We start from the raw sequence: 15,924 nt of genomic DNA, 5'->3' as shown, positions 1-15,924 counted from the left end.
TTCTCTTCTCTTCTCTTCTCTTCTCTTCTCTTCTCTTCTCTTCTCTTCTCTTCACTTCTCTTCTTTCGTTCTTTCTTCCTTTCTTTTTTTAAAGCAAGGGTTTTTAACCTAAGGCCTGGGTCTGTGGTTAGAATCCAGAGAGTACATACGAACTTAAATGGAAGGAAAGGTTTATCTTTACTTTCACCTAAACTCTCATTCCTTTAATTACAAATGTAGACATCAAACTATAATACTGTTAGCAAAAGCTGTGCCTTTGGTCATCATCAGTGGAAAGAACAGGTTTTTATCATGTTAAATTTGTGGCAGGTTTCTTGAAATATTGTTACTTGTCCCTACTTCAGTATTACAAGTGATTAGACTTGCCTCAGTAGATCTTATTATTTAATGTATTAATAGTTGCACATTGCATTAGGAATGACATTTTAATAATTGTGTTGTAGTATAAATTATTCCCATTGTAATCCTATGGATTTATTTTTATATTTTAAAGTATTCAGAAGAGGTCTGTAAGCTTCACCAAAATGCCAAAAGGTGAAGAGTCTGTGGCACAAAAAGGGGCTAAAAACCTATGGCCTAGAGGAAATTTATAAGGTGAAAGAGAGGTCAGGTCCTGGTGCCAGCTTATTGGCCATACACAAAATCTAGTTTGTAGGTTTTAATGGGAGTGAAAATGAAGGAGTGCCCTTATCTAAATTGGCACACAGAATAAAAATACTGTTAAGAATTGGGGCGCCTGAATGGCTCAGTGGGTTAAGCCTCTGCCTTCAGCTCAGGTCATGGTCTGAGGGTCCTGGGATCAAGCCCCGAATTGGTCTCTCTGCTCAGCAGGGAGCCTGCTTCCCCCTCTCTGCCTGCCTGCCTCTCTGCCTACTTGTGATCTCTCTCTGTCAAATAAATAAAATCTTTTTAAAAAAAGAACTAATACGCGTTATTAGTTGTGATGCTATCTTATTGTGAAAACTCAGAGATTAGACTTCTGTATTGTGACTTGATGTTTTTCTCCGGTTCACTTCAGTCTTTTTCTGTTTTCTACAGAAAACTGATAGTAGTGTTGTAGAGAGCCCTACATGGCAAGATACAGAAATTGAGGAAGATATGCCAACACTTTCTCCACAAATAAGCATGGAAATTCAAGAACAAGGTGAAAAATCTTCAGAGTCACCTATGCCTCAGTTATGTGCCAGTGGCAGAGAATGGTGCCTTGAAGGAAAAGTCAAAATGAGACCAACCAATCATGATAAAGAGTTATGTGTCCTAAATCATGAAGGACCTGAAGCCAGAGTTCCCTGCTCTGGAGAAGCTGCAGCTAAGCCTTATGGCAAAACCGAGAGTGGGTGTACTATATCAGGTATGACACAGATAACTGGAAGTAATACAGTTGAGACAGAAAATGAAGAGTCTTGCCTACCGATCAGTAAGGATATTTCCAAAAGAAAAAACCCAGAATCTTTGTCTGAAGCAGTCAGGGATCCGTGCGTTTCTGCAAAAAGAAGGAAAACATTCCCCAAAGCTTCCTCAGACCAAGAGGAAGCAGAAATCAACTTTACCCAAAAACTGATAGATTTGGAACGCTTACTTTTTGAGAGACATAAACAAGAAGAAGAGGACAGGTTATTAGCGTTACAGCTTCAGAAAGAAGTAGATAAAGAACAGAAGAAGCCAAACCGGCAGAAAGGATCCCCAGATGAGTATCATTTACGTCCTACGTCGTCACCTCCAGACAGATTGCTAAATAGACAGAGGAAGAATTCCAAAGACAGGAACTTCAAAAGACAGACTGATACAGAGCATTCCAAATCTCGGAGAGGCTCGAAAAATGAAAATTGGCAGCCGTCTTTTAAGATCCAGTTGAAACATTCAGTTAATGTTAATGGGAGAAAGATGCCAAATTCTTCTAGAGATAATACTAATGTATCTAAAAGCGCTAATTCCCTACAGCCTAGTAAGTCACAGAAAAGTATTTTTCAGATGTTTCAGAGGTATACAAAGTAATGCATGGGGAGAAGGAGGGTTTTATAATCTAGCAAATGGATGGATTATGAAGCCTTTTTTCATATAGAGACTCTTTGTAATGGTCACACCCATTGTCTATAAAGGATGGCGTGATTATGAGGGAGGAATATATAAATGTGTTTCTGCCAAACTCTATGGTAAGCAGGAGTCCCAATCCTTTGCTTTTTTAATAACTGTGATGTACTAAGTTTGACAGTCCTTATGGGTATAAGAATGCCTTGGCGAGCTCCGAGCTCAAGTGCCATTCTATTTCCCAGAAATGCATGTTTTACAAAAGCCTTTACTTCCCTTCATGTCCTAACTAGTAATCAAAGTGAGATGATATATACCAAGTAGTTAGGAACCCAGCAGGGTAAGTTCTCTTGCTACTTCCCATATATTTGCAGAGCACTTGAAATGCATCTCCCATAACACTAAAGGAATCTAGTTTTCATCTCCACTTGAATTATTTTAACCATTATAGCATTTTCTTCAATTTAAAATGGTTTGTGATCAATGTGAAATCAGAAAAATCAGAGTTTCCTGGAGAATTAGGAATTAGTTGACAGAAAGGAAACTAGGCTTTTGATGCGAAGGGAGTTGAAGAGTTGGGGTGCGGCTCAGTGGAGCAGATTGACTGTTTGAAAGCGTTGGAACAGAATGAGTGACCAGAAGCTGGGCCTGGGATGGAGTAGCAGGTGACGTTTGTTAGAGGGTTCTCCCTCCTCCTTTCTTTGCTAAATGACATGGAAAACATTGAGGTATTATAGCTTTTCACACCATAGTATCTGGTGTCAAAATCAAAATCAATTGCTAAATTGCCTGAAATTTAGGAATGTCACCTTTTTATTAATCTGCTATTCCGGGGGTGGGGTGGGACTTTACTGTAGGAGAGTTAAATATCATAATATCTTTTGTTGTGGGACCTGAGATATAACCATGTGTTTATTTCCTTATATTATCATTTGTATTGATGCTGACTTTTATATGTGTTTATGGACAGAAAAAGAAAGTCTGATACTTGGGTTTTGCCGTCTTACCCTTGAAAGTTAAATCAGAAGGCAGTGATTTCATTTTGTGAAATTTAACTTACGGACCATTAATCTTTACAACTTTAAGCAAATAGCAGTTTTAACAGCATTTCTGCTGATCTCTAGTTGTCCATCCTTTTGAAGTAAAAATAAAACATCCTAGAGCTAATTCTAGCTTAAATTTGTCAATATTTTTGCACATTATTAAGATTTTTCTCCAAATTTTGTAACTAAAATTCTGTTAATCTTTGCATACTTAGTGGCATCTATTTCAATATTGATTGGGTAATTATGGGTAGAGTTCTGATGCTAATTTAAAATTTAGTTTGCTCTTTCTCAAAAAAAGAAAAAAGTGTTTGCCCTCTGAGTAATGATTGTGCTAAAATGAAGTCTAGTCAGAAACTAACCAAATTTCTCCAAAATATGATAAAATCTGTCTTTTCATCAAATCAGTATTTTTCTAAGAGCAATTTCACTTAACATTTTAGGGTAGACACTGTTGGAACTCCTCAAAAGTTGTGTGATTAAATTTTCCTGGAATAGTCCATGACCAAAAAGGGGGAAAAAATAGTGTGACATATATAGGATTTCTGCATTTAACCACTCATTTGTGAAGACGTCTTCCTAACCTTAAGATAAATTTTAATTTCTCTATTAGTTTTTCTGATAGTCCTACCTTATATGTCTTTTCATTAGAAACGAATAAATGTTTTGTGTCAGTCATTAGAGTGTATTGCTACTTTTTCCTCTCATTTTTGTGGAGGGATAGGAGGATATTGAACTTCTCAGGGAGCACTAGAACTATACAGAGGTTGAGAATCTGAAAATTAAAATAATAAAAATTAAGACTATTATATGTATTTTACCACAATTAAAAAATAAAAATTAACTACCTAAGATTAAAAAGTTCTGCATAACAAAAATTACCACCATAATGGAAAATTGGAAAATACGTACGGCAAATGGTGAGAGGGGTGGAGGGGCGGGGAGTAGATGCAATTTGTCATGAAGAGAAGAGCTCATTTCCTTTGTACCAAGGATCTGCTGATACATTATGAAAATGACTAATAACTCAAAAGGAAAATTAGAACTGTTCCCAAGAAACAGTTCCCAGGAAAGGAAATACAGATGTCTTCTAAGTATGTGAAAAGTGCATAATGTCACTTATACTAGTGTTTATACATCTGTTTACCCTTCACATTAGTTAAGATAAAGGTGCTTTTTTGTTTTGCTTTGTGTATGTATGTGTGTTTAAGTCTTGGCAAGAGTCTGGGGAATAAGCACTCTTATGTATTGGTTGGTATCAGTAGAAAATTTAAAATCCCAATTCTGAATTGGGCAATTCTATCTCTAGGAATTTCCTAAAGCTGCCTTTACATGTGTGTAGAATGACATGTACAAAATATTTTTGTATGGCACTGTTTATAATAATAAGCTTAGAAAAAACCTTAAATGTCACATCAATAGATATTAAATGATTGTACAGTTATTATATAGCAACTAACAACAAAACCACGTTACTGGTATGAAAAGATAGATACATGTATTTGCATAAAAAGTCTAGAAAGAGAAGCAATAAATGTCACCAACAGGGAGAGAAACCTTGTGGCTGGGAGATAAGGGTGGAAGAAGGACTTTTCACTCTGTGTTCTTTCCTACATTTTGAATTTTCAGTCATACCAAATATATCATCTAGTCAAAATTTAAATGTTTTTAAAATGTTGCAAGATAAGAGTACCCGGGTGGCTCAGTTGGTTGAGTGATGGACTCTTGATTTAGGCTCGGGTCATGATCTCAGGGTCCCGGAATTGACCCCAGCATTTGGCTCTGTGCTCAGCAGTGAGTTGGCTCTGGGTTCTCCCTCTGCCCTATCCCTGCTTGCACACGCGTTTTCTCTCTCAAATTAATAGATAAATGTTTTTTTTTTTTTTAATGTTGCAAATAGGGGCACCTGAAAAAAAAAAAAAAAGATAAGGGCATCTGACTGGCTCAGTCGGAAGAGCCTGGGACTCCTGATCTCAGCGTCATGAGTTCGAGCACCATGTTGAATATTAGAAATAACTGAAAAAGAAAAAAAAATTTAAAGATATTGCAAGATAAAGGGAGCTTATTAATCTCAGCCTTCACCACTCTGAAGGGTGTTTTTTGCCTTTACATATTAAAAATCAATTCAGGAAGCTTTTTTCGGTGTGGAAAAAACTATAGCATTGTGAGTTGATTTGAATGTATTTAGCTTTCAGGTACTATTTTTAAATTATTTGAAAAGCAAGATTTATGTTTTCCAGGTAGCATTGCAGCAGGCCTACATTCCTGCCGAGAGTAATGAGAAGAGCCAGATAGAAATGTAAACTTGCCAGGATACCTGAGTAGCTCAGTCGGTTAAGCGTCTGCCTTCAGGTTAGGTCATGATCTCAGGGTCCTGGGATGGAGCCCTGCATTAGGCTCTGTAGCGAGTCTGCTTCTCCCTCTTCCTCTGTGATCTCTCTTGCCTTAAAAGGAAACAAAAATGTAAAATTGCCTGCTGAAAAGCATCAGAGAGCTCCTGAAACAATGAGGACTAAATTCAGGGCTAAGATTCTAGAGAAGGGAGACATGAGAAGTGAAATGGTATTTGCAACCAAAAAGTGGTTTTGCTGGTAGCATGTGCCTGTTGTGAATGCAGGACAAGAATCAGGGCTGCTGCTAGTGAACAGAAACTGGCAGAACTCTTGGCCTTCTGATGAAGCTGGAATAACAATATTGGAGACTTGAGGGTCATCCAACACAAGGCCAATTTTCCCATCAAGGTAATTGCAGAGTTTTCAAACTGCTCAGGGCAGAGGCTAAAAGGCTGAAAACCTCAGAAAAGCAGAGAGTTGTCATCAGGCTCACACTGCTGATGAGACAAAAAGCATTCATGACCTACCGAGGGAAGGGAGCCTGTTGAACACACTAGGACCTCAACTGGAAGCCCTAGCACAGGGGTCTGTAAAATACATCCCCAGGGCCACATCTGCAAGCTTCGTGTTTTTGTAGGGCTTCTGGGTTAAGCATGGTTTTGGTTTTAAGTGCTCTACACCCAGCGTGGAGCCTGGCACAGGGCTTGAACTCACGACCCAAGCCTGAGCTGAGATGGAGAGTTGGGCACTTAATGGACTGAACCACCCAGGTGCCCCTAGAATTCCCTTCTTAATTTGGTCTCTACCTGTTAGGTGAACTGCTTACCTTCCATTACCTCACTTTCTTAAATTATAAATGGGAATCCTAATGTAATCAACCAAGTTGCTATCAAGAGGTAAGCACCTGGCACATGCCTTGATTCAAAAGGAGAACCGGAATAAGCGATGATTCCTCCTGCCTGGCTCTTCTCTGACCGCACTACTGCACCAGTCCCACTTTTGGAAGAGTCTCACTTTGTCCATTGGCTTCGTCTCCCATAAATCTCCAAATGTGGCATCCAATAAGCTGCAATTTATCTTCCGTCCACTGATGGAGACTCCACTCAGCTCTGCCAGGAATGTCTGCAGCTCCCTGCATCACAAGAGACCCCTGCTTCTAAGTCCCCCAGGTCACAAGAGTCCCTGGCCTCCCAAAGGAAACGGAATTCTCAGAAATCCTAAGTGGCTTCCACAAGTCCCTGTACTGGTTCACAGCTGGTGTGCATAAAGGTGTGTGAAACCCTAAAAACTCTTGAGATTAAAAAGATGGGAGTTGAGCCACTACTGTATGTTGACCCATTTCTTATTCCTGCATAAAGCTCTTAATAAACAATTACGACTTTACATTTTGAGTCTGATTTTTTTCCCCCTAGAATATTTTGCCTTGTCTTGGCAGGACTTGGAGCAACCTTGAGTTCAACTGAGGGGACTCTCTACATTTTACTTTTACGATCCTCTTCAATTTGGCTTTTGTAGTTCCAGGTTGCCACAATCAGGCTCTGTCCCTGGAAATAGTTCATTTCGGAAGACTGTCAGGTGGGACTCATGCACAGAGTCTCCATTTTTTTGTATCCATCATCTCCCTCTCTCAAGTCCTGTAATGGACTTTTGTGTTCATCTTTTACTGCAGGTTAGACTGGCCCGTGACTTTCCTGAGTCCCAGGATGGGGATGAGAACCCCGTTCCTTGCTCAGTTGATAGTAGACAAATGTAGTGTATCAATCTGAGTCCAGTTAAGAAAACAAAAACCACAGCATTTCAGCAGAGGTTATAGAATGGGGAATTGGTTAGACAGGTGTTAGACCAAAGGGAACGAACACAGAGATAACCCAAAGATGGTAACTGCAGGAAGTGGCTACTGCCCTTAGAGCTGGGAAACAGAAGGGAAGAGTCTGAGTTACTAGAACGAGGCACTTAAGGGGTGGGGGAGGGTGGACTGCGGAGCTGGTGTTCAGACCTTTGAGAAAGAAACCTCGTAGGTGTTGCTGGTGCTCTGAAAGGGTCCAGCAAGTCTCGTTTTAGGAAAGTCGAATTTGGGAACAAGTCAGCTGCCATTGCTGGGGTAGCATTGATAGGAACAGCAAAAATCGAGACACCCCTTTTCCTCTTGCCTCCTAGTACTTCCTATAATAGAGCAGGAAGCTTGCTGAAGGAGGACCCTGGGAGAGTGGGAAAGTGTCTTTTGTAGCTGAGAGAGAAGAGGGTGGGGGAACCACACCAAAGAAGATTCCCTTCAGTGGTTTCTGGGGACTAAGATGTCTTGAAATTTCTAAGGTAAAACTACGGAAAGCTTTTATCCTGACAAGATGGAGTAATGTGTGTGGGGAAAAGATGCTTAAGCACAAATGTGGAAGTAAGACTTTGCTAAGGATCTATGGAAGTAAATTATGAAGAACATTCCCAACTGTCCAGCTTCTGTTGCCCTCATGGTATCTGAGTGTCCCATCTTGATCAGAGTTGATCATTCAGCATTTTGGGCATGCCACTCCACACAGACCAACATCACCTGAAGCCACCATTGTCCTGACTCCCTACCAGCTTCCCAGTTCCTCACCTACAGAGACACTAGGAGCGCCTCTCTAAAATTTCTTGTATGGAAAATGAGGGCCTCCAGCAGCATCACTAAATTCCCAGAGCTCCCAGGAGTGTATTTCCGGGTACGTCTCAGAGATCCTGAATAAAATTTAAAGGAGGGCATTTGAGTAATTGAAATAAATCATAATGAAGTAACTCTCCAGAGTAAACCTAGATTACAAAAAAATCAGATGGCAGAGACATTGTATAATTTTAGCAAGAGCACTAAGAGAATACCAGATCAATTTGGTTTTAACATGTGAGAGAATTGTTCCACTTCCAAAGAGCTAGAAGTGTTGTAGTTTATACAACCGTATTCTTAAATTTACTGAATTAAAAACTGTTCAAAATCCCAGGATTTCAAGAATGATTGCCTGCTTGCAAAAGCATCGTGTAAAAAAAAAAATTTACTTGATTACTTCTATTGGCAAATGCATAGCAAACTGCTTAAAGCTTTTATTTGCATAAATTTCAAAATTACATTAACTGGCATATTTTTAGAAGAGGTTTTTGGGGGGTTGCTGATAAGAACAGGTTACAAAACAAAAAATAGGTAAGTGGCCTAATTACCTAAGTCTTTGGGAGAGGGGGAGAAGTAGCAATTTTAATGTTGCATAATAGCAAAAGATACCAAAAAAAAAAAAAGAAAGAAAGAAAGAAAAGAAAAATGAGAATGGAGCCCAACCATGCCTCTTTTCTTTGGCTTAAAAAAAAAATCTTTTTTTTTTTTTTTTGCTTAAAAAAAAAAATCTTAAAAAAAATCTTCGAGTACCATATATTTTTCTGAAACATTTATTCTAAGTTTGGTGGCTTTTGCATTAAATTGTTTATTTTTATTTTTCTATTTCTTTAAAGATTTTTTTTATTTGAGAGAGAGAGTGAGTGGGAGAGAAAGCACCAGTGGGGGGAGGGCGGGGAGGCCAGAGGCAGAGGGAGAAGCAGGCTCCCCACTGAGCAGGAAACCCAATGTGGGGCTCCATCCCAGAACCCTGGGATCCAGACCTGAGCCAAAGGCAGACACTTAACTGAGCCACCCAGACACCCCACTGAATCGTTTTTAAATGTCAAAAAGTTATTTTGGTGAGAGAAGAGAAAAAACGTTATTTTGTCATTTTTACCTTAATTTTATGGAATCTGTTTCTATTTTTCTCCAGTCTTAAGAGCAGTTACTATAGAAAACACTTATTTTGAATGAGATTGAAGTGAGATTTTTTTTCTTTTAATTTTAAAGTTCAAAGAACAATACTTTTTTCTGTTTGCATTCTTACTTTTCTGAGTTGTTGGACTTCTCAATTTCTAGGGACTCTTTATGTATTTGGGAAGATTGGCCCTTTCTTTGTAGTAAGTTACAAAAAGATTTCCCAATGGGAATAAAAAAGTCCCCACACTCCGAGAAAAAAATAGATTGTTCTATAGCCATGGTAACAAGTAACCTTGCCAGAACAGGTTATAAGCCTGTATAATGAATCAATGACATCTTGATTCATTGAACACACCTCTGAAAACCAACCAATCAGTGACAGCCTTTAGAAGTCAGTTAATCATCAGTGGTCTATTGCCAGGGAACATTTTCCCATACCATCAATACTATCACGCTTCCCCATATACGACTGACCTTTGCTTTGTGAAATGCTGATCAACAGACACCAACATACCTGTCCATTTCTTAGATAATAAACAGATTTGAGGTCTTAGTTATTGAGTGTTAATCTTATATTTTGACACCAATTTGTCATTTGGCTTGAGTAGGCTTTTTTTTTTTTTTTTTTTTTGCCATGTTGAAGTATGTCTTTTTTTTTTTTTTTTAAGATTTGTTTATTTATTTGACAGAGATCACAAGGAGGCAGAGAGGCAGGCAGAGAGAGAGGGGGAAGCAGGCTCCCCACTGAGCAGAGAGCCTGATGTGGGGCTCCATCCGAGGACCCTGGGATCATGACCTGAGCCATAGGCAGAGAGGCTTAACCCCCTGAGCCACCCAGGAGCCCCGAAGTGTGTCTTTACATAATTTAATTTTTAATCATTTAAAAAACAAATACTGATATTTTTTGTTAAAAGGATTTTCTCCACAGCTATAGAGGCATTACCTTTCCATCCCGGCCCCCCACCCCAGAAATGTGTGTGTGTGTGTGTGTGTGTGTGTGTGTGTGACATTTCAGTGTGTGTGACTCATTTGATGTTTAACCTACTGTAGGGAGTAATTATGGTCCAACTTTTTGCCCCCATTGTTTATCCAGTTTTCCTATCACCATTTTTTTAAGTTCGTTTGTTTATTTGTTTAGTAGTCTCTACACCCGCTGTGGGGCTCAAACACATGACCCTGAGATCAAGAGTTGCATGTTCTGACTGAGCCAGCCAGGCACCCCCATCATGTTTTCTTTAATTTATTCTTTAATTTTTTAAGTAATCTCTACATCCAGTGTGAGGCTTGAACTCACAACCCCCAATATCAAGAGTAATTTATTTCTTCTTTAATTTTTAAGTAATCATCATGTTTTTTTTTTTTTAAAGCCCATTATCACCGCTGATCTGAGAAGGCCTTCTTACTGTATGCTAAACATATTATGGTCTATATCTGGATTTCCTGTTCTGTTTCATTGCCATGCTATCCATCCATGTGTCAATAACACAGTTTTAACTACTGAAGTTTGATGATACACCAAGTTGCCCGAATTGCTCTTTTTTTTCCCCTCACAATAACCTGGCTATTCTTGTTATTTTTCTTTTAAGATTTTATTTATTTGACAGAAACACAGCAAGAGAGGGAACACAAGCAGAGGGAATGGGAGAAGGCGAACCAGGCTTCCCACTGAGCAGGGAGCCGGATGTCGGGATTGAATCCAGGACCCTGGGATCATGACCTGAACCGAAGGCAGGTGCTTAATGACTCAGCCACCCAGGTGCCCCTCTTGTTATTTTTCCATAAAAACTAAAATCCCATTCTGTTTCTGGCAGTCTCTTGCCTCTTACTGCTTCCTTTTCTTCAATCACGGTAGCTGCTACCAAGGGATACTGTCTCTGCTTTCTAAAGGGATTCCCTCTCAAATTCACCACCACTAGTCAACTTTCCTCTCTACCTGCCTCTCCTGCCCACCCCCTGCATCCCCCAGCCTTTCCCTGCTTTCCCCTGCAATGCTTATGCCTGGCCCTATTTGTTCCAGGAACCTGCACACAGGAGTTCCTCAGCCCACAGGGGCCCTCACCTTCTGAAAACGAATGCTTGCTGATGTTTTTCTGAGATCTGCCACCTCTAGGACCCCTTGGCATTTCCCCTTCTTGCCTAATGGCACGCTCCTGATCCACTGCACCTTTTAACCTCCCCAGGCTGGCTGTTCCAGCGATGAGTGTTTGAAGCCATACTGGGGAACCTCACACAGCAAGGAAGCGTGAGTGGCCTCTAGCAGCTGAGGACAGCCTCAAAGCAAGAGCCAGCAAAAACTGAAGTTCTCTATATTACAGAGAAGTATGCTGCCAACAAGCACATGAGCAGGGAAGTAGATCCTGCCCCCAGTGGAGCCTTCAAATGAGAACCCGGCCCCCACCAACACCTCGATCCCCGCTTGCAAGACCCCAGGTAGAAGATGTAGCTAAGAGGTGCTCAGCTTCTGACTGGGTAGTAATCTACATGCTGTTGTTTCAAGACACTGTGGTTACATTGTTTTGTTTTGTTTTAATTTATTTGACAGAGAGAGAGAGAGAGAGAGAGATCACAAGTAGGCAGAGAGGCAAGCAGAGAGAGGGGGAAGCAGGCTCATCACCGAGCAGAGAGCCCGATGCGGGGCTTGATTCCAGGACCCTGAGATCGTGACCTGAGCCGAAGGCAGAGGCTTAACCCACTGAGCCACCCAGGCGCCCCTGTGGTTACATTGTTATGCATCAGTAGTTAAACCATATAGATCATATGGCCTGAGAAACTGCTGAGTTTGCAACAGCCTTTCCTCCCCACTTGCCACTCCCCCCCAAGAAAACCTTCCCACTAGAAGTCTTGCTCTGTCTTCCTTAAACTCACTTACCAGTATAACCCATTTTCTGATTGCCCCTTCAGATTCCACTTTTCACTCTTGTCCTTGGAATGCCCCAAGAAGATAACCTATAAGGGGCCTTGCTAACCCTCTGACTTCTAGTTGAATTATATTTAGCAGGAAATAAGAGGGAGAGGAGGGTATGATTGGAGTGCTTATCTCCCCCACCCCGCTCCAGGATCGCCCTTGTTTGGCTGGCTGGCTGCATGTCTCAACTGAGTCATAGCCCCGTAAGGAAGTGCTCACCACACAGCCTCTCTTTCCTGGGTCTGGTAACTGCTTCCTCCTCTCCACCCTTCTGATCTAGGAGTGGTAACAGCTCTCTGGCATTGCTACAAGGAACCATCTTGTGCTTTCCCCACACCATGCCCACGCCTTTATAAATAATCCTTCTTCTCAAATTATCTCATTTTAACTGAGCCATCTATCTCTTGCCAGGCCCCTGAGTGGTACTCTTAACTAGACTAGGAAGCATACCAGCTACTGAAAATCATGGAAATGTTCCATATCTTGAAAACTCATTGAACAGTGCACTTAAAATGTATGTATTTTATTGCATGTAAATTTTATCTCAAGTTTAACTAATTAATATCTCAATTTAAAAAAAATTAGTCCATAAAGGGGCACCTGGGTGGCTTAGTCACTTAAGCACCTACCTTGGGCTGAGGTCATGATCCCAGGGTCCTGGGATCACGCCCCGCATTGGGCTCCCTGCTCAGTGGGGAGTCTGCTTCTGCCTCTCCCTCAGATTACGCACTCTCTGTTTCTCTCTCTCTCTCTCAAATAAATAAAATCTTAAAAAAAATAATAATCCATGAAATCTGTAACCCATGCCCTTTTGTTACTATGGGTCATTCGATGACCCTTTGCATAGTTCCCATATCACAAGACACCCCTGCCTACATGCTCCCCTGTGTCTCAAGAGAGCCCCTGGACCACAGAGGAAAACAGTTAACAGGGAGGGGGGAAAAAATCTTTATGGCTTCCTCAGGTTATTATACTAGTTCCACATATTTGTCCTTAATAAAGGTACATTTTTTTTTAAAGCTTGTAATTTTTTTTAAAGATTTTTTTATTTATTCATTTGACAGATAGAGATCACAAGTAGGTAGAGAGACAGGCAGAAAGAGAGGAGGAAGCAGGCTCCCCGCTGAGCAGAGAGCCCGATGCGGGGCTCGATCCCAGGACCCTGGGATCACGACCTGAGCCGAAGGCAGAGGCTTTAACCCACTGAGCCACCCAGGCGCCCCTAAAGCTTGTAATTTTAAAGTAATAAGAGAGTTGAACCTTGCCTGTTTCTCTGCCCTGTCTGCAGATCTATATAAATGACAGTTTCACTCTGCATTTGGAGATAGTCATCTATTTCTTCTACTCTCTCTGCCATTCCTTATTTTAGCTATCTTTAAGCAGTAGTGAGGAGGAGATGACACCTATTCACAGGGACTATTTTTTTTAAGATTTATTTATTTTTTATTTATTTAGCTTAGGGGGCCTGGGTCTCTCAGTCAGTTAAGCCTCTGCCTTTGGCTCAGGCCATGATCTCAGGGTCCTAGGATCGAGTCCCGAATCTGGCTCCCTGCTCACGGGGAGCCTGCTTCTCCCTCTGCTCATGCACGCTCCCTCTCTCTAATAAATAAATTAAATATATTTTTTAAAAGATTTATTTATTTTAGAGAGGGAGAGAGAGCACGTAAGAGTGTGGGTGGGAGAAGGGGCAAAGGGAGAGAATCTCAGGCAGATTCCCTGCAGAGGCTGAGCTCCAAGCCCTTCAAGGAGCCCATCTCATGACCCTGAGATTAGGACCTGAGCCAATATAAGTCAGATGCTTAACCGACTGAGCCACCCAGGAACCCCTATTCACGTATACAATTATGTGACTACTTATAGTGTCCAAAATACTTTTTATTCATTTCAGTGACAAATTTTCAGGTATTTAAAGACAAGTTAAAATTAAGAGCAGAGGCACCTGGGTGGCTCAGTCGTTTAAGCGTCCAACTCTTGCTCTCAACTCAGGTATTGATCTCAGAGTCGTGAGTTCAAGCCCTGTGTTGGCCTCAATGTTGGGCATGGAGCTTACTAAAAAAAAAAAAAAAAAAAAAAGTTCAGTTTTTCTGGAAATGCTATTGAAGAGACACCTTGCTTGGGATAATCCCAGCATTCATTCTCCCCCTCAGGTCACTCTTTCCAGAATTGTCTTTGCTTTTCAAAACACCTTTCCCATTTATGCCCCTTCTGATCCTGGGGCTCTCGGTGAGGAGGGATGCAGGAGCAGTATCAAGGAAGAAAGACATCATGTGATCTTTGGATGTATTGGTCTTTATTATAATGGACATCAGTCAAGGATAGCACTACTAATAGCACATACTTTGGATTATAAAGGCAAAAATGTTAAATTCAGAAGGTATTGGCTTCCTCCATCCTCATTATAAAAAATTTAGCTTATTGGGGTGGTTTGCTGGCTCAGTTGGTAGAGCACTTGACTCTTGATCTAGGGGTCATGGGTTCGAGTCTCATACTGGATATAGAACTTCCTTAAAATAAATAAATAAAATTTAAAAATTAAATTATCATTATATGTTTAAAAAAAGTCCCAATTACAGGCATCAGATGTATGAGTTTCAGATTATGATACTCCTATGAGTCACACTCAGGGGTCTAACTTACTCTATTATTAACCTTAGTAAAACGTGTGCCAGCCTCCTTGAGCTATTCAATTTCATTCATCACCTCTAAACTGCATCTTATTTGGGGACAATTCTAGAGTTTCAAGTACTCAAAACTGAAATATGACTGCCTAAATGTATCAGATAATATTTCTAAGAGTTAACATTTCTTGAAAACTAACTATGGCGAGGTACTATGCTATGTGCTTAACATCTCATCTAATCCTTTCAACAATTCTGTGAGGCAGATACCATTTTATGCCATTTTACAGATGAAGGAACCTGAAACTTAAAGAGATTGAGTAATTTGCCCAAGGTCAGAGAGAAATAATGAGGACGAGTAAGGATTTGAACCGAGGACTTGACTCCAGAGACGGGACTCTGACTCTATTCTGTTCAGAAAGGGAAAAAGTGAAGATCCAATTTAGAAGGAAAAAAGGAAGGGATTATGTGCAGTTCTAGACACCAAGTAAGGGCATGGGATGCCCCATTCTCTAGAGGAAGAACTTGAGACCCGGGCCATCGACACTTCCCAAGGGGATTCTGACGGTAAGTGGAAAACGTCAGAATTTATATCCAGATCAGAGTCTAAAGCCCAGTTCTTTCAAGTAAAATGTGCTGCCTTGTTTTGTGTGTGTGTGTGTGCGCACGTGCGCGCATGCACACACATGGGTTTTAAGAAGGCTCCACGCTCAGCACGGAGCACAATGTGGGGCTTGAACTCACGACCTTGAGATCAAGACCTGAGCTGAGATCAAAAGTCAGACACTCAACAGACTGAGCCACCCGAACCACCCAGAAGCCCCAAAATGTGCTGCCTTGCTAAATATAAATTATATGAAATAAACATAAGGATTTAATGTATTTATATAACACCTGAAATGTGTAAGTCACATTTATTTCTGGTGCTTAAAGCTGAGGCTATGGTAGGATTTCCTGCCCCACAAAGGAAAAGAGGGATGGGCCTGGGCAAGCCCTGAGGACACAGTGAATGACCACCAGGGAAGAACAGCTGCAGAGGAGAGAGAGGTCAGGAGGGCCAGAGAGATAGGAGGAAAGATGAGCAGATACGGTACCTCGGAGGCTAAGAGCAAGCTTGTCCTAAGAAGGAGGAATAAGCAAATGCCAAATTCCACCCGAAAATTCAGCTGAGATAAAAACCGATAAACATCTATAGGAATGAACAACTTTGAAGTCTTAGGTGACCCCAGTAACAGCGGACTGA

The 15,924-nt window shown here is 40.9% G+C and overlaps 1 protein-coding gene across 3 annotated transcripts in view; it reads left to right on the top strand.

Moving 5' to 3' along the window:
* Window positions 1-4,766, top strand: part of LOC111155172 (ring finger protein 168) — a 42,276-nt gene extending 37,510 nt beyond the window's left edge. For all 3 annotated transcript variants that reach the window (XM_022515262.1, XM_022515260.1, XM_022515263.1), the window contains one exon: window positions 1,039-4,766. In XM_022515262.1, the coding sequence (XP_022370970.1) occupies window positions 1,039-1,995 (957 nt within the window). In that variant the 3' untranslated portion in view covers window positions 1,996-4,766. The remainder of the gene's footprint in view (window positions 1-1,038) is intronic.
* The last annotated feature ends 11,158 nt before the right edge of the window (window positions 4,767-15,924 follow it).

Source organism: Enhydra lutris, unplaced genomic scaffold (genome assembly GCF_002288905.1).
Source record: "Enhydra lutris kenyoni isolate GAN:26980312 unplaced genomic scaffold, ASM228890v2 scaffoldscaffold39, whole genome shotgun sequence".
Lineage (NCBI taxonomy): Eukaryota > Metazoa > Chordata > Mammalia > Carnivora > Mustelidae > Enhydra > Enhydra lutris.
This window is presented reverse-complemented; position numbering and strand designations above follow the sequence as displayed.